Source organism: Rhopilema esculentum, chromosome 2 (assembly GCF_057945365.1).
Source record: "Rhopilema esculentum isolate cy_ngs chromosome 2, ASM5794536v1, whole genome shotgun sequence".
In the NCBI taxonomy this organism is placed as follows: Eukaryota; Metazoa; Cnidaria; class Scyphozoa; order Rhizostomeae; family Rhizostomatidae; genus Rhopilema; species Rhopilema esculentum.
In genome coordinates this window covers 5,779,465-5,807,420 of record NC_142816.1, presented here as the reverse complement: position 1 = coordinate 5,807,420, position 27,956 = coordinate 5,779,465, and the positions used below count along the sequence as shown (strand labels likewise).

Here is a 27,956-nt window from a genome sequence, read left to right as displayed (position 1 = left end):
TTTTGTTAAAACATCTATGTGACTCATTTTGGTTCATTCTCACTCTCTGCCTCTACCTTCCCGCTTTTTGTCAATTCTAGGATCGCGAGTATTTCAATACCATTATGCTGAAAGGAGTCATGAACAACAATGGATAAGGCAAAAGACATGCAATAAATGGTAATTTATTATATATGAAATGTAACATTGGCTGCCTGTGTTGCAAAATAAAACCATATTATTATTATTGATATAAATATTAAAATACAGTGTAAATCGATATTCTTAAAGGCGGCACTATTTGATCATATCCTGCTCCAGCCTCCAACCCCAGCCTTCCAGCTTCTATTTGCTAAGTCAGGCAATATGCAATTTTTACATTGTGTTTATTATTCTGTTACTCATTACTCTCTTACAATTTTGCAACGCTTAAAAATGACTACAGTGGCCATCTAACAGGACTACTGGGAATACAGTGTAAATATGTATATATGCATATCACTACTGAAGTATTATCCTGTATAAATATTCGAAAATAATAATGGAAACATTTCATTTTCAATTCAACTTAAACTACAACTACAAATCTCACTATTACAAGGTAATTTGCAATTGGCTAGCCTGGTTTTACAAGAAAAAACTATAACAATCGTAAGGTAAAAGGAAAAACTGAGAAAAATAAAATAAAATAAAACAACTAAAGTTAAAAAGGATGTAATTCCGGATTTGTCCATGGCTTATTTTTGCAACAAAATATGTAGTACGTAGTACGGATGGCAATGTTGGAAAGTTTAGAAATGAGATACTGTTTTTGTTGCTGATCGATGGAGAGAGAGTCACACATTTTGAAGAATGAATTGCAGGAATTGCCGAAGATGCCAAGAGAGCTCATAGAAAGATTAACAAAGGAGACACATTTGAACTGCCGCTGTAAACCAGATAAGAGAGGAGCATACTTGCTGTGTTTTCTTGTAGCATTTGTCTCAAGATTGGATTCGAAGCCAACAGTTAGCTCTAAAATGTAGAGGTAATTGTTGTTAGTCCTCAAGAGAAGATCAGGGCGAAGGTTTTCTCCAGTTATGATTGATGGTGAAAGAAAGCCAGGTATATCAGCGTAGATGGTAGATTCATTGACAGCTTTTAGTGACGTAGCTAGAAAGTTTAGGATAGAGTTATGTCGCCAGGTGTATCGGCCTTGTTCCAGATATGTTTTGCAGCCAGCAACAACATGAAGGAGTGTTTCTGGCAGAAAACAGAAAGAACAGTCAGAGGTCTGGCTCAAGTTCCATTTTTTCAGGTTTTTCTGTGTGGCAAGGGTATTGTTCAGGTACCTTATGGTGAAATTGAAAATATTCTGAGGCATGCTACTTTGCACCTTGGACCAAAGTTTGTTTATTTGTGGAAGATTCTGGTTAAAGAGATGTGATAATAAAGATCCTTGGGAGGTTAGGATGTTTTGCAGACGATCTTTATGCTCATGCTGGACAGCCTTTAATGCTTCTTTGGTGTTCCTATATATATCATATTGTATATTTGTGCCACTGCTGGTATTTTTCCATAAAGAGCGAATGTTATCGTTTGTTGAAGGTTTCAATGCGTTTCGTAAAACTGTTTGACACTGTAGGAATTTGGTGGATGGTAAAGTTAGGCTGAGTCCAAACTGGTTTTTAGAAAGAATAATGCTACTCAAGGTAGCACTTATTGGGAGGTCGAGCCACTGGCGGATGTATTTGGATACAAGGTTGTCAAGATTCTCGACAACCCACGTCTTTGAAAGATCTGCTACAGTAAGGTTCCAGGAAATTTTAGAAAGAACGAAGTTGTGATAAAGACGTAGCTTATTTTTTGCATGAAGAGGCTGGGAATCGATTTGTTTGAGCATGTTTGACAGTGATGATAAAAGGTCAGATTTATGTTCTTGGTTTGTCATTTCAAAGTCAAAATGACGACCGAGGTACTTGAAAGAGTTTCCATTCGAGACAGATGGGATAGGTTTGTTGTTTATGAAAAGCTTAGGTTGATACTGAAGAGAACGTGTGGAAAATTTCTTTATTCCAAAAGTGATGCATAATAATAATAATAATAATAATAATAATAATAATAATAATAATGCACAGGAGCAGGCGCTGCGCACTAATTATACCAAGCACTACATTGATAAAACAAGTGATACGCCTTTATGTAGAATGTGCGGTGACAAGGGAGAAACAGTTAGCCATCTGGTGAGCGAATGTGCTAAACTGGCACAGACAGAATATAAAAGACGACATGACAATGTGGCAAGGTATATTCATTGGTTGTTAGCGGAAAAGTGCGGATTTGAAAGAGCCACAAAATGGTATGAACAGAAACCTGAAGGAGTTTTAGAGAATCACAAGTTTAAGCTACTGTGGGATTTTATGATTCAATGTGATAGGGTTGTTGAAGCTAGAAGGCCAGACATTGTTGTCGTTGACAAGGAAAAAAAGGATGTGAAGATAATCGATATTGCCATTCCTGGTGATAATAGGGTAAAAGGTAAAGAACAAGAAAAAATTGAGAAATATCAACCATTAAAGGAGCAAATCGGAAATCTGTGGAATATGAAGAAGGTGACAGTCATCCCTGTTGTGATTGGGGCATTAGGGTGTATATCATATTGTTTTGAAGAGCACATGGAAAAGATCGGAATTGATGTAAAGTTACAGGTGATACAAAAGACAGCACTGCTAGGGACAGCCAGGATTTTGAGACAGACATTGTCTATGTAAACTTGAGATGACAGAATGGGACCTTTGTCAGCTTGTTGCTGACTGCTCCCTCCTATATTATCCGGACCAATTAACATCTAGGTGTCTGTGAATCACTTAATTAGCCATAATAATAATAATAATAATAATAAAAATAATAATAATAATAATAATAATAATAATCTCAAGAGACTCTTAATTTTTGTTCAAATGGGTAAATATAAACATGACCATGACCAAAGGGTTTTCTTCATCGAATGTAGTTACAAACAAGGTGCCAATAATTTTTCTAAAATTTTCAAACTGTGCGCTTCTTTGCTTGAAGGCGATGCCCTGGAATAAGTTATAACTGAGCAGTTTTATTGAATTGGCAGCCCTAGAATAATAATCCTTTTATGAAAGAGAAAAATATCCAAATGTTCAATTATTGGTTGTTGATGTTTGCCTTCGAATTTGCAGAAAGAAATATTGCTCAACTTAAAGTATGTCTCTTCACAGCAAGACTCACTGCTACCGTTTAATTAAATATTTCTTATTAAGGATAATTTGACAGCTTTTCGAGATTTTCTCGTTCTTGTTGTTAGTCACCATTTCCAAATAAAAACATTGGCGGTTTGCCGAATAATCCTCTTGAATATGCATTGTCATCTTCTTCATCATTATCATCATCATCATAATCATCTTGTCTCTCTCCTTCCATCTCATAGACGACAGGCGGAGCAAACGCAGCCCCCCTATTATCCATTGCCTCGTCTTCAAGCGTTCTAACGTTATCCCTTGGCCCCAGCCTCTCTTCCTCCATGGGCATCCTTTTCAATCCTAAGAAGTTATTAATCACATTACGGCCGATTAAACTTTGTTTTCCTCCTGGTCTAAAATTATAATCTTCTTCTTCGTCTTCGGAATTATCCTCATCATCATCATAGTTAGTTTCATCATCATTAAAAAGAGGATTCCGGTATCGCATTCTTGACAGGAATGGAGAGAAGAATCTTTTGTTAGCATTAGAGTAATCTAGGACAGCCATCTTGCCCTGTGTTCTTTTTGCGAGCTTTTTCAGCATCATAAAGACTGGGTCGTAATGTTGCTCCATCGGAGCGTCGTCTTCAATCGCAACTATGTAATCCTTTCTCGATCGGTTATTTCCTTGGTAGTTTTCATGGTAAGTTAGGTTTCCAGTATTAAAACCGCTTCCTTCTGTTATGGTGTCGTTGGTTTTAGTGTGTGTACCATTAGTCACAGCCACTAAAAAAGAATTTCATTTTACAATATCATGTTGACAAAAAGTCGGATCAGTGGAAACATATCTTTTTTCTTTGACTTGGGCACGCTTCAACTTACTTCTCCTACAAGCATAGAAAATCAAGCATATCCAATGCGTACATTTTCCTTCAGATTTGCTATTTCCTAACCCATTTATTCAATACTAGCCTGTCAAAGGGTATACTAGTCTATCAAAGCAAAGGTTAAGAAACTTAGGGGTTTTGATAAATCAAGGATTTGTGTTATTCCCTTTCGTTTTGCCATAACTTGCTGAAAATTATTATCCTAACACAACACAAAATCTAAAGCTAACAAGCTTCTTCCAAATGTGCGAAGCTTGCATTTTTCTAAGGGCTATTCAAGTTTGTAATCAGCCTATTTTAAGAAAAGATTAATTTATTTACATCTAGCTGAGCTTGTTGCACCCTTGTGCAAATTTTCCTAGTGATAAATCTGAGGTTCGCATGCAATGAGTATAAAATTGATTACCCTTTACTGGTGACATCAGTGAAAGCAAAGCCAGAAATGAAATACCAGCTTTAATGCAGATCATTTTCAGCTAAGGGACGACTCTCATTACATACGAAACTAGGCATTTTCAGCCATTTCGAAGACATCTCCTAAATGCAATGAAACAATGTACATAAAAAAGAAGTGCAATTAAACAACATAATTAAGTATCAACGAAAAAAGGTTTCCTATGTCTACAGGCAGAGGGAGGGGATATAAAACTTCTAAAAAAGGGGGAAAGGGCGAATGAAGTGAATTGTAATATGGACTGATATTACATCAGTATAACATCTGGACGGAAGAGAGAGGATCTGAAAATTGCGCTAAGCCAAATTCAATTGTCCCTATCTTCGAAATCGGATATAGTCATAATTAGATTGTTTGTCGTTAGATAGAAAATAAGCTTTACATATTACAGTAATGTAGTGAACTGGACACGGATGTACTTAAGATCTACTCGAAGACAGTCTATTCTTTAAAACTATTCTACGCCAAATGTGTACATTTTAGCTTCTTACTTGAAAATACGACTCTCACTTGCAGATCTCTCCTGTTTCTAGGTTTCAGAGCTAGCAGGCAATTTGATGAAATGTAGGTAAGTAATTATCAAATGATGTGTATTTTTTGTTTGAGTTTTCTTTAAGGTTTTCTTTAACAATGTTCTAATTCGTGCTTTTCGCATTTGGTCTGGGGATGCAATGACTGCACATTTTGCCTTTTTAAGAACTTCAATATATCACACTTACTTGTACCGCACAAGAACTTACTACTCTATTTTGTTTATCCATTGCCCGATATAGCAAAAATTCTAAATTAATACATTTGGATTTTAATACACGCAAACGAATACCGAAGGAGCTGAGTTGGAAGTGAAAGGGTGCTTAATAGTCAACTCTCTTTTCTGCCGGTCAATTCCCTTCGTTATCCGGGAAGCCTGCAAACTTAACAAGGTTTCTTAATAGATTTATAAAGGAGCAAAGGAAAAGGGTTTGTGAAAATGTTTTCAAATTAGAAAGTTCTAGTGTGGAAGGTTCTGCAACTGTTACGAGCAAGACCCTTGAAAACAAAACAAGATCTACTTAAAAGAAGAGCTTTTGTACATTTCTAAAGCAAAATAAATATCCTGGAATTTATTTTTATTGGCTAGACAGAAGAGAGATAATTTTATGTGCCTAGTCAAACAAGCTATGAAGGAAAACAAAATCATATTCTTTCAAAGAAAAGCAGAGGGATAGAAGAGGGAGACTGTTGCAAGTACATGTGATTAACCCCTTTTATATTTAGGATGTTTCTAAATATATTGACAAAATGAAAAGATGTTTCTTGTTTGTTCTAAAACAATAAAAGCGGTTATGGAAGTCGTAAATTTTAGTTAAAGGCTTTTCTACGCTAGAAACTATATTTCTTGGCTACTAATTTGAGTACACTTCCCCCACTCCTTTTTCAACTGTATCTATTCTATGGTTGCTGTCATAAATAGAATTCTTGAAACTTCTTCATTCAAGACCTCTGTTTACTTTTATGCATGAATTATTTCAGTCAAATATTTGCAAAAACTGTATTGGACTGTTTTCTAGTGTTTGGGTGTAAGCTACCTTGCGGTAACGTGAATTTGAGACAGAAAAGGTAGTCTATGGCAAACAATTTAATTGGGTTTTATCATGTTTTCTTGAAAATTTAACTTGGTTTTCTAAGATAACTTTTCAAGCCTTTAACTTAAACATTTTTTTGAAAGTTCACTTCTTGTTGCGTTTCAAAGAGAGCAAGAAAATTCAAAATTGTGCATATGGTATGATTCTAGCCTTTTTGACGCCTGCTTGAAGGGATCTAGAAAAATTCAAATTTGATATACATGTAACACTGTATCAATGTCACACTAACTATTTGCTAATGCTTGCTGAAAAATATTTTATTAAGCATACCTTTTACACCAAAAGATACCATTGTCTGACCCATACTTAAAAACGTCTATGCATCTGATTTGTCCACTGTTAAAAACTCGCAATTCTTGACAGTTAAATTGATTGCGACATAGAAGTTACTGTAAAATCGTGAGAAAGACAAAGTTTAGCAAATTATAGCCGCTAGTAAGCTTCCACAATGTACGATGCGTCGTGTAGTTGGAAATCATAAGTATTCCATGAACATTCACTGTTAAACTACACACTTTGAGAAAGTGCAGTGGAGCCTTTACGTGTTGACACCAGTTTTGTTCTGAACCATCAGGCACCAATGACTCCGCGTTAACATGCATTCATCCCGCAAATTATGTAACAGGCCAATGACCCAATTACATTGCAGCCTAAACGATGATTTGGCTCTTTTGAAAGTTACACGGGTCGGGTAATTGGTTTAACAAAAAGTGCATTAGAACCTGGGAATATGGTAAAGCAACGTCTAAGTTCACAGAAGCTGGAATTTCCAATTCAGTTCAATTCAGTTAAAAACATTGAATTGGATTGCTCATGAAGCATGCGTTAGCTTTACAAGCTTTATATTACAAGCTTCCATATGATGCTTTATACTTCTAGAGACCTAGAAATTAAATGACAAACATAAAAAGTATAGCGAGCGGATTTTAAGGTTAAAAATATTGATTAGAGTTAGAAAATATCGCAACACAACAACGATGATAGCAACGATGGTAGCAACGATGCACAAAGTTCGGGTTTAGTTTCACCGTTTTTTGAAACCTTCATCATATTGTAGGGTTCAAAAGAGTTTTCATCCATCCTCAGGACATTAGGCGTAAACGCTCGGAACGTGCCACCACACTTTGACAACAGAATTGGTTTTCGCCTTGGTGCTATTTTTAACGCGCCTTCCCCGAAATTCTGCTATGTTAGGGTGTGGCAGTCGGTTGAAGTACAAAAGACGATCCAAAAGGACGATCCTTTAATCCCTAGGAGATTCGTAGTAGCATCCTGTCCTTTGAAACGTATGCACTGAATAGCCTTGAAAATTTGCTGGAGATTGGGCTTTAGAGACACTGTACTCCTCGTCTCCAATTAATGTCGGAGGAAGGGCTTACTATCATCTCTCCCTTAAAAGCTGGATGCCATTGCTAAGATGAATGCAGGCTTATGAGCGAGTAGAGCGTCATAGTGTAACTGCTACCCTAATAATCACTCCGGAGTAAAAGTTACTCAGCTCTGCTCCGCTCCGATAGCAATCCGGTATAGTGTACTCTAGCCTAAAGTATATAAATATGCACACAAATGTTAAAGACCATATAGATAACATTATTAACCGAAAGAGAGGACGGTTGCATTCAAATCTTATAGCGTAGTCAATCAAGAGAATCGACAGGTATTGCAGAAGTCAACTATAGAAGGCCTGGAACCAACTCCTCTCTCATTGGTCCATGCTAAGCTAGTAAAGGCTGTTACATTGTACTCCTCCTTACAGTAACTCTTGCATTATTTTAAGCTACGCATTAATTGCGTTTATCGACCCATGGAGTCCTTGATTGCCAAAGCAGTGGGTAGTGACCAAGCGGGTGTGGAAACAGGTGAGCTGCAGTGATGCCTTCAAGGCATCTGCTTTCCACTGAAGCTCACTCATGCATTGTAGATACCTGATTCTGAATGCAGATATTTTATGCTATGCGCGCGCAATACGTCACTTTTATCTTGCTTTTATCCATCATTACTGCATTAGAATACTTGGCTACTATAATCAGATTACTGAATGAAATATTGCACTACAAATCTGGATATGTGAAACCCTGTCTGTTAAGTAAGCAAACGTAAAATACAAATATTAACCGTTTTATTGGGCGATAAACAGCAATTTTATGTTGCTCTTGCATCCAATGCAGGGTTCAGAATGCAAATCTGCCTCGCATTCAAACTGTAATTCTTTGACAAGTGAGAGGCCATGTGAGAGTGCGGGTGACATTGATTTTCCCCGTATCATTTGAAGAATATCCAGCTGTAGTTTTGCGCAACATACTAAGACGCAGTAATAAGAGCAGCATTCTGGCTTATTGCTAATGCTGTGTTTCTGATCTTACTTTGGACTTTAAAAGTTTTCTTTGAGTCTACAGTTTCTGACTATGAAAAGAATATCCAGCTGTAGTTTTTGCATTCTGTAACGTCCTGCTTTAGGCTAGAACAGCTTTTCGATCCTACAAAAAAAACTAAAAGAGGGAACAATGAATGAATTATTCTATCGCTGTAAAATTTCCACAGCGCCTCGATACGTCAGAAGTTATAGCCAGATTTGCGGGCTTTCAGTGCATAGGAATATGACACAGCAGATAACACGTCTTTGCGAAATGTTCCAAGACTCTGACAAACTTCTTCAATACCTGAGAACAAAAATAGGTTATGTCAAAATGATTTGATGTGAATTGGTCGACTGTAAGTGAGACTATGCGAGGCTAAAACATTGAGCATGTTTGATTTGATAATTATAATGACGTTCGAAAGAGACCTCTTGCTTATAATTTTGGATTTATATTTTTGAACTTGTATCTTCAATTCACCTGTCAATGGAATTAAAAACATTGTACATATTTAAGCTGCTAATCTTAGTTTCAATCATCGTATTTGCAGTGCTGTTTTTGGCTTTTCAAATATCCAATTGGCTCGTTACAATTTGCTTTTCCAATTATGCAGTAATGTGATTTATATTTCCTTATCAAAGCTGGATACCATTGCTGATTGTTTTGATTCTTCTTTAAGCCTCGGCACAATCATTTGCTCACAGTTGAGTTTGATATCTCTATACAATTGTGAAAAACGGGAAAAAGCTCTCGCGGTAGGTTGCTCCAAGAAAACGCCAAGAGAATTCAAATCCTGGCCACCATCTACGAAGCTACGCAAACAAAAGAAATCAATATTACAAAGGTTTAGCAAGCATGACGTTAAATGCTTTCTATTCTGAGTAATCGAATAATTATTCAAGGTATTTCCAAGGATCGCTCCTTTTACGTCGTATACTGGGTAGGAAAACTGATTCAACATTTTTGATTTAACAGCAAAAACGTCTTTCACAGTTTCAAACGAGTGCATATAGAGCTTGCCAGTGGCTTTACTGATATGGGCCTAAATAATAATCATTTTAGTTGACGATAAACTGTTTCGTGAGAATGCTTGAATTGAAGCTCTCCAGCTCTTCACTTGAAGAAATACCAAAATCTGTGATTAGCAAATCCCTTTTGATGTTTTGTAATTTCATATCGTCTTAGAATCAAAGTAACAGAACAGGTACACTCTTTTTTGATTACAAGAACGCACTTTTTAATAACACCGAGGCTCAGTTTGGATGTAAACTAATGTTCTGGTCCACAATCTAAACATGAAGTTAAATATTAGATACAAAAAAGTTTTAAAGTATTTTCAAAACGAAAGGGCCATAATTAACGAATAGAAATTTTGATCTAACACGAAACTAACTATACATCCAGTGGTGTCATACAACATTGGCAAAGCTGATTAAAATTTTATCGTCTGATTTATCTTCTGGACATTTTGCCACCAACAATCAATCAAGCCTTGATGTAAAGTTTGTTTTGGTGTTAAAATACAGCACGTATCGCAGATAAATCAATTCAAAGTTCCTGTGCACTGTGAAAGACAATACAAAGGGTAGTATTACAACAAACCAACCGCCTTATATTTGGTGGGAAAACAAGGGGTTATTGGACAGCCGCAGTTGCTTACTGTTGTCGTCAACTCCGTCTCGATAAAAGTGCTGTGATTCCCAAATTCGCATATCAGCAAGAATCTTGATTCAAGATATGTCAGAATAATGATAAACTATTTTTTTTAAAAATTCCAAAGTTTTTAATTTTTTGTTATTGCTTGTTATATCTATTGACACTCGTAAGCCAGATTTAAATGTAAATCAAAGAAAAGTTTGATAATAATTGTCCTTAGTTTAAGAAATATTGTCCTGAAAAGATGTTAAAAAAGTGTCTATTAAATACGTTAAAATAAATGGAAAAAGCAATTTCCTAAACTAACTTAATGCATTGTACAATTTATAACGGTTAATTTCAATTTAACGGTATATGCCAAAAAAAACAGAAAGATCATTATTCAACACCATCAGAAAGAGGCAATTAACCTATTATGGCCACATAAATAGAGCAAACAACAGTTTAGAAAAACTGATAATGCAAGGAAAAATTGAAGGGAAAAGAAGTTGAGGGAGATCTGCAACAAAGTGGTTTGACAACATTAAGACGATGACAACAAGAAATGTTTAACAGCTCAACAAAGACGCTAAAAATAGAGCTGAATGGAGACATCAGGTTCATAACATCACCAGGGGTCGAACGACCTGAAGGACAACTACAACATTTAAATTTATTAAAAACGTTGCGATTTTATTCTTTAAAAAAGTCTTTCGACGATGATACAAATTTACTATATACAGTTCCTTATGTTTTCTGGCAAAGAATTGAAGAGTCTCGCTGCATTATCCTGGAAGGTTCTGGTTTCTTTTCGTATAATTAGTTTAGCAACATGTCTCACAAATTTTCCAAGCTTGTCTGGCTATTTCATCTGAAGCCAGAACTGTATGATGGAAAATGATGAGGTGTGTTACTTCGCTTCTTCAAAAAGTGACTGGTAATTCCTTTTATCAATGTTTTACATATAAAAGTACACAATTTCACGACAGCCTTTTGTATAATCGGTCTATGCTTTTCTATAGCAACTCGAAATACAAATTGTTCATTAATTGTAATCCAATCAAGGAAAATTTATGTTGTTATAGATAAGTATATAACTCCTTGCGGAAGAACCATTTTGATCAACCCAGTTTTTATTTTACCCTTCTACAAACAGTAAGAAGAAAATAAGAAATTTATTTACCGACACTCGCAGACTGGACAGGACATTTATAATAAAAAGTATATAAAAAGAAAAATTTTGGACAGAGGTCATGAAAGTTACATGCTGCAAAACCTTAGTTCTGATGTACAGATTTCTGCGGTGAATTCAATTGATTGCCCTGGGATGTCCGCAATCGCATTGGAGGCTGCAGAGCGAAGGTCATATTACAAGGCCGCAGGTAGCAAATCAAGCAGAACAGACAAACACAAGGCTTCTTTCACCACGCGATATCTCTTTATGCAGCAGTGTTCTCAAAGTTGCACAGTTGACAAAAGGTAAGAAGATATTTTATGATTTTGCTTATACATCGCTTTTTATGAAAAAGTAATGTTTCTTGAGCCTTGTGTATGCTAAAGTTTAGCGAAAGGTCAAAGGTCGGAAAATAATTTAACAGTTCATAGTGCACAGTTCAATTTGGTTTATGCTTATGATAGAAGAGTCCTTACCATGTGTCTCTTTACAACTTTGTAATGCCCTCATTGTTTATCAATAATTTACTTATAAACTTTTCAGTATAAAATAATAAATCCGTCTACCTCAATCAAATGCCAACTTTGCTTGATTTGCCGAAGATTTTGAGCAAACGAAGCATGTCGCTCAGTATGCAGATGCGGGCATTCAATATGATGTGACGTCTGCGCTGAAGATTTGCTTCTTGAAATGCTTTGTGGGCTTATAGCGAAATTTTACTTGCGCAAAATATAGACCACCAATCATAGCAAGATGGAAATGTTCGCCAAAAATTGTTTTACATTTATGACAATGTTTTTTGCCGGCTTTCTTCCAAAATTTACCCTTTGAAAAAGGGAGCACATTCTGGTGATTTTAGAACACGTTATGACAAAGGGAGTGAAAAGCCAGTGACGTGGTCACAAGGGATATGATGGGCCAGTTACCCCGTATTCAAAATTTTTCTTTATCTCTTTGCCTACAAGGCATCACTAGGAACTTTTTCCAAGGGGATTTCACGTCCTCCTGCCCTCTATAGTGACGGCCGTAATTCTCATTTCACTTTTATGCATGTGCCTGATGATATTCTCATTATATTCTCATTCAATTTTAATCACACAATATCGTAGAGCCCTATGTAATATCTCTACATTCTTAAAATCCTTTAATTGCCTTTTTAAAAAAGAGTGTGGTGAGTATAGCGCATGTGTGGCCTTGAAAGTTGCATTTTACCAAATTTTGCAATCTGTTTACCAGCAAGGTAAAGTTGAGAGGTGTCTGCATCACACCCCTCAAACTCACCGGTAGCCACATTCATGTATGTTCCAAATATCTAGCTCATTAGTGTTTATCACTAATTAGTCTTTGGGAACCCGCTCTAACATTCATCGACCAACTGACCATAGATAACAACATGACCGAGGAGCAACTACCAGGAGATATGGACGACCTTAACTTACGGAGAAACTACGTCATGCATGTTCTACTGCGACCGTAACTTATGGAGAAACTACGTCATGAATGTTCGACTGCAGTCGCCATGATTATGAGTGTTTATCAGTATATGATAAAGCTGAATATAGAAGATACTATAAAAATATAATAGCAACTCTCTAAATTGACTTAAAAGTAACTTACCCCTTTCGAATAAAGAGTTCAATTCTAATACATACTCTTGACCAAAAGCATAGCAATATCTGCCTGTGTTTTTCCCAGCGTTCTGTTTCCTTTTGCAGCGTCCTTTAGAGGGATTTAGGCCAATCAATGTGTCTCATTTGAAATGCAGAGGATTCAAGTGTCCATCATTTATTCCGCGTTTTACTATTGTGTTTGGTTACGAGTTGTAGTCAAAACAAGCAGAAAACATAAGTCAAGTCATCAGCAAGGAAATAAAAATTCCTTATCCCGAACTAAATTTAAAGTTCAAAGACTGTATACAAGAGGTACATGGTCTTTAAAATCTAAACGGAAATGATAATGCAGCTAAATCTACAAGCATGATTAAAAAAAACTTTTAAAAATGAACGCTAACAGTGTGGTCGAACGATCGAACATTTAAAGTGGGATCAACCTCTGTTAGGCTAGCTAATATCTATTCTGCTTTTAAATTTTTCTTTTAAAAATTATTTGCAATAGATAAAATGTTGAAACCAAAGTCATGCTTTTGTGCAGACCTACATTTATCATAAAACTGTGATAACTGCAAATAAATTGACCAAGTATTTAGCTACTTCGAGGTAGTAGCGTACCCAAGGGGGGGGGATGGGGGGGATCCGGACCCCCCACTTTTCTAAAACATGGTCCTCGAGATTTGTCCAAAAACGATGTAAAACTCATTGGGAGGGGGGGGGTAGTATACTGTATACTTGTGTCAATAACAATTGTAAAATGCTTTGCTATCTACCGTAGCTAACATGAATCAAATAATGGGGGGAAATTTTTCCAAAAAGGGCGTTTCCCCACATTTGCGAGTGTTTGAAGGGCGTGGTCAAAAAAATTCTGGGGGCTGCGCCCCAGACCCCCCTACTACGCCACTGCTTCAAGGTTATTTTTAAAAAATTTAGAGGAACTAAGTTCTCTTTGCTTAATGCTTGTTACCGTTGCTTTGGGTATACACCATATGCAAAAAGTGCTTGTAATGTTGATTTCATTTGTCTTTTTTACCTGGGATGGCCTTACTTAGTTCGTTTCGAAGGATCATTACATAGGAATCCCAAACCAAAGGTTTTAAGAATGAATCATATTTTCGTTTTTCAATCCGATTTTTCAACTGGCAGTGAGAGTATATCCACTTCAAAATAAAATTCCAAACTTTGACAGAGTAATACCAGTGGGGTACATTTGTCAAAAAATAAATGAGTTCAGGCTTTTCAACTTTCTGACATTCAACGAAAATTGATCGTAGCGGCAGCTGGCCCTGAGCCGTCGAAGATAAAGGCAATATTTGAACTTGCCGGCATTCTTCGGGCTTTTTCAACATGAGTTTTTCTTTTCAATATTGTGCTGGAAGATGCATTGTTTGTGCTGAAAGTACGCTAATCCACAACAATAGCTAATAGAAAAGCATCCTGAATGGAAAATTGAAAAGCAGTAATACCCTTACTGTGTATTCTTGTGGTATATTGATATCGCAGAACGGGAATACGCGGACTCAAGGGTGGAAACACTGTGGTTGTTGGAGTCATAGATGTTGGAGTGGAGTCCAATGTCGATCACGAAATTTTTCTGTAATTATGTATTTGGACAAACTGATCAGTGATGAAAATTTTTAGCACTTAAAAAGGCTCCGCTAATGAATTAAGACAAAGAAATTACTGACAAAAAATCATTGCATTAACAACGTAACCCGTCTCCAAGAAAGAGCGAGCACAAATGTAGTAATTATAGGCAAGGGTTTCCTAGCAGGCAGAAACTGTGTCAGCAGTTTCCTTAAATGCGAAATGATGACTGAGCAGAATTTTGACCGGTATGGGGAAGTCTTATTTGTAAACAAATTCTACTGCCTCAGCAAATCTTATAAATGCGGACTTTAAGGCAATCGGTCTCGTTGTGGATTGGTTAACGAGAACAATAGCTGGAACAATAGCCTAAACACGATTCCAGTGCTCCGCCATATTTTTTACAATGCGATAAATAAAAGGGGGACTGGTAACAATAAAAAATCCCTTTGTTCTTATAACCAATCAACGTCGTGACCGATTGCCTTTAATCTTGAGACAATTCGTCACGCATGGTTGCAAATGCGCTATGCAGATTTTCCAGCACCGATATTCTAAAAAATATTCGCTTTGAGCCTGATAACATTCTTAAAACAATCTTCTTGTCTCAAAACTGATATAGTTCTAGGGGAACATCGCCTGCGCTTGAATAAAAACCATGCTTTTTGAAAAACGAGATATGTCTGTTGTGCGATTCCCTTTTATGAACATCGCATAGCCGCAACTGCTGAGGCTGAGCAATATTTTTATAACATTCTTGATAATTGGGCGATTCTGCGCCTGAAAATTCTTATAAACAATATTCTTATAAACAATATACTTATAACTTTAAAGACCAAAGTAGAATATTTCCTGGGAGCAGTTTTCCTTTGGGTAGATTTATGCAATTTATGCATTTACAATTTTGCAAACGATGTACTGAATACTTCTAGAAAGACCTTTTCTTAACTACCATGTTTCATGTCTTATAATCTTTGCCTTATAATCTTTGTCCTTTGGTTTTTATCTGGTTTGAAGAACCTTAAAGGGAAGGTGAATTAGTAAGCTGACATATTGTATGTAAATCAATAAGTGGCTTTGAAATAACAATCATTTTACGACATATTTGTTAAAAAGCTTTTTCGTCTGAAACTCCTCAGAGCATAGAACATCAGAATAAGGGTCCGAAAGAACACGATGAAAAGTACATACCCACTTGTGGATCGAAATAGGCCAATCAGAAATACGCAAGCACAAGACCGGTATAGTTGACCAATCAGTGCCGCGTGCCTAAAGAAAAATTCCCACTGGACTGGAGTCCAAGAAAGAAAACGAACTCCTTCTGTCTCCAAAATGGCGGCTTTTTCTTTTTCTAAAATGACGTTTTTGGTATGAGGAGTGTCAGACGAAAAAGTTTCTAGCCAATTTGCTATAAAATTTTTGCTCTTTTCAAAGCCATTATTAAGCTCTGTAACACCAAAAAAACTGTTCACAAATGAATAAATCTTGAAAATATGTTGAAGGGTAGATAAAATAATGTAGATGGAGGGAGGCACTTGATTGGTCACGTTATGGAATAAGAGGAAAGGGGGTCTTTTTACAGATCTCGAAAAATTGAGCGGATGGGGGATGGGTCCTCAAGCACGCCCTGGCATGGCTGGCAGAGTGATTGTTGCACTCGTATGCGTAATGGATTCCTTATCTCAATTGGGTATTCTGCCTTTTAGTTCAACTCATTGTATTAAGGCGATTCCATAATTGGTTGTGCTAATTTTATCTGGCACATCTGCACTTTCCCTCTTTTTTGTTGACCATTCTACAACATAATGCCAGTCCAAAGTATGATGCCGGACATTGGGGATCTTGTCGTTATTTAACTGCTTCAAACAGCAAACAAACAGCAAAATCTCAGAGCGAATAGAAACTCTGTTGACAAAATTGACAAGTGTTAGAGGCGGAGCAAATTCCCGTTCCCCTTGTCAGAACGACTTTACATTTGTCGATAATAAAGTTATTGGGTGATGCATATAAGATATCAAATTTCAATTTTTTTCTTATTTAGAGCAGCGCGAAAAGAAATAGATGTTTCTGTAAATTTGATGCCAAAATGACCCGCAACTGGTACATATGGTTTGTCTTCTTCATTGGCCTGGTCTTGTTCGTCCAAGATGGCGAAGCCTTTTTCCTCAATTCAGCTGACATTACAAGATTGGAAGGTAAGAGAATTTTAGCTACTTCTAGTGTCAAAACATCATTGAAAATTTCTTTGAAATCTTAGTAAACCAAAAGGTTCCAGGAAAGTTACAGCAAATTTGCGATAAATATTCTGATATTCAAGTCATGAGAGTGTGAATAAACTGTTACATTTCTACATATCCAAACCAATAGAAATGAAATTTGACGTCATTTACAGTACTAATGTTTCACTAACTCTTTCTTGCAGCAAAAACGAAACTGCTGATAAAAGATTTACCTCATCCTGCAAGAAACGTAACGATGTATGGTTTGCTTGGCATTAACCCTACTTTTCTACGTCCAGATGATCATAAAGCGATTCAGCGCTTGTTTAACGCGACATTCGCTGAAAAATCATTATTCAACGTTTTTACGATTGAAGATATGATTACTGCTCTGAATATATCCTGGGCAGATGCTCTCAACAAATCCGCGCTGCAATTATTCTCACAATTTTGGAGTCAGATTGAACCTGGAACTACTAAAGGAAAATACCCGATCATATATGCAGCTCATCTTAAGGGAATCACCGTAGCGCAGTTAGCTGGTTTTCCAATAGTGAACCTGGCAGTGGCAATTACCGGACTTTCGGAACAAATGATACAAAAGATTTACCAAATACCGCTCATGGATTTCTACAGGGCAAAGAATATGTCCTTTGGTCAATTACCAGCTTATATGAATCACTTCTTCTACAACGGAACAAGTAATAAAACAGAGCTCAAAATGTATTATACAATGTCTTTTCACTCGATAGCAAAGGCCATTCTGATACATAAGAATGCAACTGAAGCCACAGAGGACTTTCTCAATGATTTCAAGTATATAGTGAACAACATCAAGATATCCGACTTGTTAAATATCTTTTCCTTTGTTTTCCCATCCGGTTACATGACGCTTGATACGTTTAGCATAGAAACGCTAGCTGGCAATTTGTCTGGCCTTGATCGCCAGCAGACGAGGATCGTGTTTAACACGACTTCAGATTACTACCTCAAACAACTGACAATTGATTATTTACGATTAATGAATGTATGGGGTAGTTGGTCTGGCCGTGGTGACATAACACTTGGTCGTTTTTTTAAAGGCTCGGTGGTTTTAATTGAGCAGTTTTTTATAAATTTTGATATGCCAGTCCTGTATCTTGAGCACATGAAAGGGGTTTTGATAACCAGACGTGACTGGTATAGACTTTATCAGCTTGTTTCCAATCTGTGTCGCTGTTTTGGGTACTACTGTCGAGGAGTTCTCCAATTGAATGTGGATACAAACCATAGGAATTTCACTGATGTTGTGGAAACTGACGTATGGAAAATCCCAGCACTTTTCACTAAATTATTTGGAATGAACTACACTTTGAGACATTACGTAACCATGACAACCAGGTCACTGTATTACTCGGCGATATTTAAGAACAGATCTGTTGCAGAAGATGGTATCGTTAAAGGGTTTGGTTACCTTGCAAGGCATGCAAATTTATCGCTGATCATGACAATGTATGGTGTGACCAATGAAACAATCATTTCAGGGACATTGGCTGCCATTGGTAGAAACATATCTGAAATCACTCTTGCACAATTGAAACAGGCACTGGATGTGACGTCAGATGCCTATGTAAATGAAACTACGGTTGGCTCGATGCTTGCTGCTATTGGAAGGGATTTCTCAAATGCAACGCATCTCACACTGCATGGAATCTTACAGCTGTTCTTACGAAAGCTTGCTCCTGACATTGCAAGATTCAAACAACCTGTCATTTATGTCTCATTCATTAAAGGCATTTCAATGCATCAGATCTCGAGCTACAGCATCTATGACCTAGCCCTGGCAACGACTGGTTTGTCCGAAGTTATGATGAGGAGAATATATGGCATATCGTCTTCAGAAATGCAAAGTGCAAAGGCATTGAACTTCTCTCATTTACCAACGTACATAAAACAACATTTTGGCGTTGATTACAGTCAAAAGCAGGTTCATATCATGTCGTTTCAATTTTGTCTAGTGGATGTGCTTCTTAATGGAAATATTACAGTAGGAGCAAATTACCTGACAGAGGGAGTCAAGTTCGTCATAGGAGAAGTTACCTTTAAGGAAATTAAAGCAATGTACAATCGTACCCAGATGTCAGTTTCTTCGATGTCTGTTTGGAGCTTAGTATATGACATTTCAAATTTGGACTACGCATCGTTCAGAAACATAACGAGTTTTGCACCTGAGTCTTATGTGAACCAAACCACTATTGGAGAGATGTTTTCACTCATGAGTTTGAATCAATCTCAATCAGATCTGCTTACTATGAAAAGTCTCTTGATGGGATTTTCGAGACACGTGACCTTTGGGAGACACGGATTGACACTTCCAGTTGCTTACAACGCATTTAGAAAAGGCATCTCGATTACCAATTTGTTGAATTTCACTATGCTTGAAACAACGTTGAAGTCGTCTTCATTGTCTGAAAAATATATTCCAAAGCTTCAAAATATCTCAAATGCGGACCTAAAGCTGCCTTTTGGTCATCTTCGAGCTTACGTCAATCAAACATTGGGTGTCAACATTAATTCAAAGCATTTCCGCATTATGTCACTCAACTCGATTTTTGACGCAGTTTTTATTAACAAGAATGCCTCAGAAGTAACACAGAGGTTTTTGAACGACTTCAGGGTAATTCTACGAAACGTGACCTTCGGAGATCTCAAGAAGATCTTTGGACTAACAAACTCGTCTCTCTTTCCGATGACCGTTGCTGAACTTGGATTTTCCATTTCTGGAATTGATTTGCTGTCATTGAAAAAATTGATGGGACAGAGTTTGCTGCTAAACGAAACAAAAATTGGCGCAATAGCAAATACCATAAGGTCCCATGAAAAGCGTTTTGACCATTCAACAATACACGAACTGCTTGCTATTTCCGCAAGAGTAAAAGGTCTTCGAGTATTAAAAATGCCAGTTGTCTATGCATCACATCTAAAAAATATAAGTATCAATCAGATTGCTGGATATAATATAATGAGCCTTGCAATCTTAACTTCTGGTTTGCCAGAAATGGAAATAATGGAACATAATCGCATGCCATCCACGCCTTTTCAAATTGCAAAAACATTGTCATATGGACAACTACCAGCTTATGTCAAGTTTAAAATGGGAATTGGCTTGGACATAAAACACTTCTACACATTGTCATACAATTCAATTGCTGAGACAATCATTATGGATAGTAAGTCGACAGAAGATCAATTTTCGGAAGACCTTGGCTTTATTGCGACAAATGTGACATTTGGAGAAATCAAACAGATCTTTGGCATGACCAATTCTTCTCTTCTTCCAATGTCTTTTGCCAATCTGGCATTTTTCATTTCTGGTGTTGATGCAAAGTCATTGCAAAATATAATGGGACCAAGGCCATGGATAAATCAAACAAAAATAGGCGAAGCTGCAAAGTTTGTGCTGCCTAAAGATTTTGACAAGCTGACAATTGATAGCCTAATTGGTAAATACGAACAAAGTTTGAAAGGCTTTGAATTGTCAAAACTGCCAGTTATGCACACTTCTAGTCTGAAAAACATTACAATGGCTCAGATTTCTGGTTACCAATTTCTTCACCTTGCTGGACAAGCAACAGGATTGTCAGAGATCGCGATCAAAGAGCTCTATCACATGTCAGCTGCGGACTTTCAAAATGCAAAAACATTGTATTTTGGACAATTTCCATCTTTTGTCAAACAAAACATTGGTGCAAATTTAAGCATTAAACACTTCACTACAATGTCGTTTAACACTATCCTTGAAACGATTCTGATCCGTAAAAATGTGACAGAGGCAAATGAAAGGTTTATGAAAGACTTTGGGTTCATTATAAAGAGCGTTAAACTGGGACAAATCCAAAAGTTCTTTGGTTTGAATACCTCTGCGTTATTCTCAATGACAATTCCTGAACTTGCGTTTTTTATTTCCAACATTGACCCGATGGCGCTCGGGAAGATGATGGCACCAAGCCTGTCGCTCAATGCAACCAAAATTGGTGAAATTGCAAAACTGTTTGACCCCACAACGTTACCCAGCTTATCAATATTCGATTTATTAAGTTTGTATCCGAAGCAATTAAAGGGGTTGGCATTAGCAAAACTGCCTGTTATATATGCTGCCCATCTGAAAGGTATCAACATTTCTCAGGTTTCTGGATACAGCATCATGGGCCTATCTGTAAAAATAACAGGACTGTCTGAGATCGTAATCAAGGAGCTACACCGCATGTCGAATGCAGATTTCCAAGCCTCGAAGACATTGCTGTTTGGACAACTTCCAGCGTACGTCAAGCTGCATATGGGAACACTTTTCAGCATAAACCATTTCTACACAATGTCTCTTAACTCTATTGCTGACGCGTTGCTTATTCATAAGAATTTGACGGAAGGAACGAAACAGTTTTTGACAGACTTTAGATTTGTAGCGCAACATGTGAGATTTGCAGAAATCAAACAGATATATGCAATAAATGAAAGTCTGTTGATGAGCAAATCTCTTTGGGGTCTCGGCTACACAATTTCAGCCATAGATTTTATGCAATTTAAAACGGTATTGAATGTTAAAAACAATGCTTTCATTAATCAAACAACGATTAAAGAAATCATTGATGAATATGGCTTGCCTCCGGCTGCTCTGAACTCGCTCACGATTGTAAACCTTCTGGGGATGTTTGCAGCTAAAGTTACACCAGGCATTGAGAGATCGAAACTTCCAATCATATATGCCGCATTCCTCAAAGGCATCTCAATACACCAGCTCTCAAGCTACAATATCATTCGCCTTGCTGTTGATACTTCTGGACTGTCAGAAACTATGATTAAAAGGCTCCACTCCATACCACCTAACGATTTTATAGCTGCCAAAAATCTTGCTTTTGGCCAGTTGCCCTTATATGTAAAGCAACGCATTGGAGCTGACTCAATTTTGAAGCACTACTACACAATGTCGTTTCACTCAATCGCAGAAGCTTTTCTGGTTCATATCAACGTTATTGAAGCGGCAAAAGATTTTGTGCAGGACTTCCATATCATAGCATCTAATTTGAGTTTTCCTATCATTTTCAAAATGTACAACCTGAGAGAAGATGACGCTGTGCATATGCGTTTCCCAGAGCTTTTGAAATATATTGCCGATGCCAACGTGACTCACGTTTTTAGATTTGGACCGCCCGATTATCGAGTCCTTGGTGGCTTAACAATTCGAGATTGTCTCATCTTTTTAAAATCTCGTAACAATTCCATTGATCTCAAAAGAGGCACTATTACCCAGCTTGCAATGGGTATCGTTGCCAATTGGAGACATGTCCCTGGATTATTTGATACTCTTGGGAATTTAAGTAAATCAAGCATGATGGATATGTCGATGAATGATTTTATAAGACTAGCTCATGTGACTCCTCAAACAGTACAACATCTTTTAAAAGCTGGTTTCATATCTTCAAGACATTTCCAGAGTATCAACAATCTGCCTTTGAAGACGTTAGCTGAGAGGAGAATCGTGCCTTTGCCTGTAAGAGGTGCATCTTCAATCATGTTAATCAAGCTGCTATTGTCAGCAAGAGATATAAGAGGTATGTTGTTTATTTCTAATCACATATCATTGATTCATGATTATGCCTAGTCACGCATGATAATAGAAACTAAGCTGCGAGGTTTATTTCTAATCACATATCATTGATTCATGATTAGGCTAACTCAAGCATCATAATAGAAACCAAGCTGCAAGGTTTATTTCTAATCACATATCATTGATTCATGATTAGGCCTAATCGCACATCATAATAGAAACAAAGCTGTGAGCTCTATTTCTAATCACATATCATTGATTCATGATTAGGCTTAATCACGCATCATAATAGAAACTAAGCTGCGAGGTTTATTTCTAAAAGCTTCTAGGTTTATTTCTAATCACATATCATTGATTCATGATTAGGCCTAATCACGCATCATAAAAGAAACTAAATGCACATGTACATCAATATTATCATTCAATATTCAAATATTCTTCGCAACCTTTATGATAATTATCAACTGCATTGATGTTAGTGTCTATCATTATCACAAAATATAACTATTTCATTTTTAGGTTGGTCAACAATACCCTTCATTGCTGCTGGCTTCTACAACGGCTTTACTGTATCACAAATTGCCTCTTCAAATGTGCTACAGATAGCCGAAAGAGTTTTCGGATTCGATGCGCGCTCGATAATCTCTGCGGTTAGGTTGAACTCGTCTGCAGTTATGATGATAGCAAATATAACATATCGTGGCCTAAGCCATATGGTTCAACGCCACATAGGGAAGATGGTGGATTACCGGCAATTATACCACATGTCCTTTTACGACCTACTCGATGCTGTTCTTTTAAGAAAGGATGCATCTGCCACAACAAAGGCTATCGATTCTGCAATACGCTTTATTGCCTTACGAATGTCGCTACACGAAACCAGAGTAATGTATGAGATGAGCCATGGGGAATTGATGAACACAACACTGATTGATTTGTCACGTAAGCACGTCAATGTCAGCAGAAAAGAAATCTCTACTGCCTTGAACTTAACGTTACAACAAGAGCTTCTCTTGGAGAGAGTGAGAGTCATTGATGCTCATATTCTGCTTGGTGCTGGTCGCAGTGTTATGTCTTTGTCCATGGAGCGAGTTGGGCATCAGATAATCACTCTTGGTCTCGAAGCCGTACTCTTTTTCACTCCTATTGATGCACTCCTGAGAATGAAAAGTCTACAACTCTCCGTTCTTAGCAACACAAAGCTCCTGCAACTTGCGCGTCTGTTCTCAGTGCCCGTTCTTAAAATAGAAGATACTTTGCGTTCAATGAACATCACAAAAGATACAATAAATTTCATCTTTGCCCACCCATTGGCTGATTTTGCTTCAGTGTGGTCGCTTTCTTTGGCCGATTTTGCAAAATGGGACATTTTCAGACTGTTTTGGCATCTAAAGACACTGGTCACAAGAGGTACGAATAACTTACTTAGTATTTTTCTCACTTTTTATGAAATCAAAAAATTTGAGCAGTTACGCTTATAGTCCTCACTATCGAGTTTTAGCCTTATATCTAAAGCATGTTGAATCTAGCCTTGGCCAAGTGAATTCAACTTTTAATTGAGCAGCACCTGGCACAATTCGTTTAGTGACATAATTTTGTCAATAGCACCTTGAACTTTTAGGGATGTTTCACTCAAGTGCCTGCGGCTATAATCCCATCATTGTAACGAAAATACCTCAATTTTTGCTATGTTTGAGTAATAAAAATGGCAATGGTGACGCTTTAGAATCAAGCTCCTTCCTGTCCCATATGGTGTTTGATGTTTTCATAAAGTAATCTGGTAACAAATGCTTCATCCCTACCTCAAGGCCGTTGCTACTATTACCCCCTTCCCAACAAAGTTATAAAAATCCTTTGTATTCAAAGAACAATTCCATTTGCCATATTCTACAGCCTAGTAAATATTAGTTGATGCCAAGTATCATTATTTCTGGTCATTATAATCGCTTTTCGTTATTTTGCAGTGCCAGAACCTTGCGCCAAGTTCACGCAGCCATGTACATCTAATGCGAATTGTTTGAATCCAAAAGGCAGGATTTTCTGTAGATGCAATGAAGGATATTCTGGCAATGGAACTTACTGCTACGGTACGCATTTTGAATAATGCCTGTTTAACCCATAATAGCAAAATCTCCTTACAATGTCAATGGTTTATCTTCCATTCATGTTACTTTCGTTCCTCATCTAGACCTAAACTTCTGCTTACCATTCGACGATTATACGCGGTATTTGGTTGTACACGAGCCCTTAACTACTCCTTGAAGATGCGTCCTTCTCTCTCTCCAATCAGACAAAATTGATTACACAGATTAATGATGATTAGAAACAAGCAGTATTGGTACAAGTCTTTGTAAAACTATATAAATACCGTTTTTGTTTATAATCGTTGCTAAGAGGGACTAAAAATAAATCTTGAACCACTTTTTGCAAAGATACCAGAAAAAGACACGTATTTTGCTATTTCAAATGCTAGTAGCTTATATTTAGCGACAGCTTGTCTTTGCTTTTCTTAATACATTATTTCTTTATTAGTCAAACCAATTTGGTAATTGTCTCATTCTTCTGTTGTCTACAGATGGATGCACCAATGTTCGTTGTGGCACAGGGGCAGCTTGTGTAAATGTGCCTGGAAGTGGAGCTACTTGTAGCTGCATCAAACCAGGTCATGTTATTAGAAACGGCAAATGCATTAAGCAGGATGGTAGAATAATCAAAGTATCAGGGATGAAATTCAAGCAGGTATTCAAAGATGCCTATAAAAACTCTGACAGCAAGGAGTTTAAAAACAAGGCTGCAGAGATCGAAAATATCCTAAAGGTAGTTGTGTGTCAGAAAATATTTGGATGTATTGGCATTGAAGTATTATTGATAAGAAAAGGTAGCATTGTGATGGACTTCAGTGTCACTATCGATAGTTCATTCAATAATGTGACAAAGGAACATGTGCTGAATGTCTCGAGAGAAGCTCTCAAGGACGAGAAAATGATTGATCTTGGAGCAGACCTTGGAAGCAATTTGGGCGCAAGCAGTAAGTTATTGATTGTGGTATTGTTTAATCTATGCACTGCTTACTTCCTCCATAAAGATATTTTTTAACAATAATCAGGACACTGGCAACAAAGGCAACAAAAGCGGAGGTGATTTCAAAGGTGACGATCCATCGACTGCGTTCCAAATACGACGTTTTTGAAAGCTAGAGGCATCATGTAGAGTGTTTTTAGGTTATGGGGTCAGAATTCTTAAGTTCTAAAAATTGGCGCCATACTCAGCCCCTCATTTGACTGTGACATTGACTATGAGCACCAAGGGATACTTTTAAGGGCCTGTTTATATGGAAGAGGGCTAGCCCTCCTAGAGGCCGAGATCTCACCTCCTGGCATGTTGACCAGTCTGCAGAGTGTGGCTGACGCACGCGCGAGGTCAGGATAGTGCTGCACGCCAAAATTTTCTGATTGAACACCAAATTTTCTATAGTGCTATTAAAAAAACTTTGATTTGCACGCAAAATGATTAATAAAGAAAGGTTTGCACGCAGAAAACATGGCGTGAATGAGTACTGCACGCGCGAGATCTCGTCCAGAACTGCCATACTCTGCAGACAGGCATGTTGATGAAAGACCAACAAAAAGGCGCGAAATTGCAACTCTTTGACAAACGCTACGCAGGAGCTTAATTTCAGCCTTTCTTGGAGGGCCAGAAAATCTCGTGTAAACGCATGGTGAAATTCAGCCCTAAGATGGCTAGCCCTCTTCATATAAACAGGCCTCGAGGTGACAAAAACGAAGGTAGTGGCTGATAAAAAGAGTATCATTCTTACGATTAATTTTCATCTGGATATATTTCTTCAAAATCTAGCACACATCAAGAAGACCGTGTCAGATCACCAGCCAAGAATATAGAATATAGAATATATTTTTAACGATTCAGACTATAGAATATATGTTACTTTGTTCATCTTTTTTTATCATTTTATAGAAGGCGATGTTTGCCAAATGGGTTGGCACGACTGTGGCGCAAATTCTAAATGCGTTTCAGGAAGTGATGGCTCATCTTACGTTTGTGAATGCTCAAATGGATACGATAAAGACGGTAATGACTGCAAGAAGAAATCAAAAAGTACGTTTTTTGTCTATTCTGATACCTTGTTTCCATTTCTTGGAGCCGCCATATTGGTTACATTGAGAATTACATTTATGTTAATATGAGCCACTGTAAGAAATTGTATGGTATGACGTACTCCTCAATAGTTGTTGCTGTAGTCACTGAATCTACACGTTTAAGTATGCGTTAGAAATAAGATTTGAATGAGATTAGATAAGACAAAAAATTAGAACGGATCGAACTTGGAACCTTATTAGAATTTACAATATGATTTATCAAAGTTATACGGTCCTCTTTTGGAATTAGAATTTGAGCCAAAACAATAAATCGTTTTTTTTCTTATCCTGTATCTATAGTACTGAACTTGAGCCACCAGCATAAAGCAATTTCGCAAAGCCACCTTGATGTGATGATTTATTTACCCTTTTAGAGCTAAATGAGAAGACAAAGCAATTTTGAGAAAAACCTGAATTTTCAGCTTACTTTCGGTTATTATCCGCCGTTTTTACTCTGACGGACGTGTGTCGGACGAAAAGTACTTAAGTATGCTTGTTTCCGCTATTTCCTGCCATCTAGAAAACCTTTTACTTGCACCATTTTTGTTTGGGCAGCTAAAGATCATTGCAGTGTTTCCAAGATCTAAGATCACTGTCAAGTTTTCAGATGAAAAAGTCATTCTTTCTTTATCAAACCAACTCTTGTACAATGAGATGTAATCCAGTGAAGTTTGACAAGAGCTTGACAATCTGAACAAAAACTGACTCCTTGCAGCTATAATTCCTAAATACCTATGAATTTAAAAACTCCCTCTTAAAAGTCTCTTTTCTTTCTTTTCTAGCCGGGCTCATTGTTGGAGTGACTGTCGGTGTTGTGTTGTTTCTATTCCTTCTTGTTGTCCTTCTTCTTGTCAAAAAGAAACACAAGAAGGCTCGGATCATTTCAAACGACATACCATTCTCGTTATTCAAAGGCTCAAGATCAGGTTCTGTTATTACAAATGAAAATGCAGAGGAAAGGAAAGATCAGTACATGACAGAAAAAGCGTAGAGATGGACATTAAGCGAATTTGTTTTAACAGTGTACATTTTACATAATTTTTTATCTTTGATATGATGTTTTTATAGCTAAGGTTCGTTACTTAGCTCAATCTATATTCCACAAACTACACCACTTAACTGTTAGTAAAGATCGTTAACAACAGAATTACACGTAGAGATTAAAGCAAAGGGAGTACATCACGCTGCTGTTGGTTGCCGACATGTAACGGCCTCTTTAAAACCTCTACGAATTCACAATAAGTTGTATTTCAAGATATGCATTCAGTTTACTCTCGTTATTATGCATCTATCTATACAGTAATGTTTATAATTCATTGTACTAATTCACAATTCTACTTATTTCCTATAACATTTAGTTCATCACACGTCATTGCTGAACATAATTCACAAACGCTGGCGGATATGGTCATTATTCATGAAAATCCTGCGGTTCATCGTTGTCCATTACTGCCTTTAATTCTGTGCAGGGCAATCGTTAGCTTTTGTGCTCAAGGGGGT

At 37.1% G+C, this 27,956-nt stretch overlaps 3 protein-coding genes across 3 annotated transcripts; 2 read left to right on the top strand and 1 right to left on the bottom strand.

Annotated features, from left to right (window-relative positions):
• Positions 1 to 787: 787 nt before the first annotated feature.
• Positions 788 to 10,040, bottom strand: LOC135695391 (uncharacterized). Its single transcript, XM_065214466.2, has 3 exons — positions 6,404 to 10,040; positions 4,461 to 4,591; positions 788 to 3,953 (listed from the first exon to the last, which is right to left on the bottom strand). The coding sequence occupies exons 2-3, from the start codon at positions 4,522 to 4,524 to the stop codon at positions 3,289 to 3,291; spliced, it is 729 nt and encodes a 242-aa protein (XP_065070538.1). The 5' UTR covers positions 4,525 to 4,591; positions 6,404 to 10,040; the 3' UTR covers positions 788 to 3,288.
• LOC148960580 (uncharacterized) lies at positions 2,166 to 2,729 on the top strand. The gene has a single exon (XM_089110504.1). It carries the CDS (start codon positions 2,166 to 2,168, stop codon positions 2,727 to 2,729), a length of 564 nt encoding a protein of 187 aa, XP_088966630.1.
• A 1,415-nt stretch (positions 10,041 to 11,455) lies between the features above and the next one.
• LOC135695383 (uncharacterized) lies at positions 11,456 to 27,892 on the top strand. Its single transcript, XM_065214453.2, has 8 exons — positions 11,456 to 11,604; positions 16,538 to 16,691; positions 16,919 to 22,303; positions 22,819 to 23,709; positions 24,264 to 24,386; positions 24,875 to 25,327; positions 26,275 to 26,415; positions 27,239 to 27,892. The coding sequence occupies exons 2-8, from the start codon at positions 16,583 to 16,585 to the stop codon at positions 27,445 to 27,447; spliced, it is 7,311 nt and encodes a 2,436-aa protein (XP_065070525.2). The 5' UTR covers positions 11,456 to 11,604; positions 16,538 to 16,582; the 3' UTR covers positions 27,448 to 27,892.
• Positions 27,893 to 27,956: the final 64 nt, after the last annotated feature.

Coding starts and splice junctions, on each gene's coding strand:
- LOC135695391 (XM_065214466.2), bottom strand. CDS start 4,524: ATGATCTGCATTAAAGCTGGTATTTCATTTCTGGCTTTGCTTTCACTG. Junction 3,954..4,460: donor ACTGATGTCACCAGTAAAGG/GTAATCAATTTT, acceptor ATTCTTTTTTAG/TGGCTGTGACTAATGGTACA.
- LOC135695383 (XM_065214453.2), top strand. CDS start 16,583: ATGACCCGCAACTGGTACATATGGTTTGTCTTCTTCATTGGCCTGGTC. Junction 16,692..16,918: donor TGACATTACAAGATTGGAAG/GTAAGAGAATTT, acceptor TCTTTCTTGCAG/CAAAAACGAAACTGCTGATA. Junction 25,328..26,274: donor AAGCAATTTGGGCGCAAGCA/GTAAGTTATTGA, acceptor ATCATTTTATAG/AAGGCGATGTTTGCCAAATG.
- LOC148960580 (XM_089110504.1), top strand. CDS start 2,166: ATGTGCGGTGACAAGGGAGAAACAGTTAGCCATCTGGTGAGCGAATGT.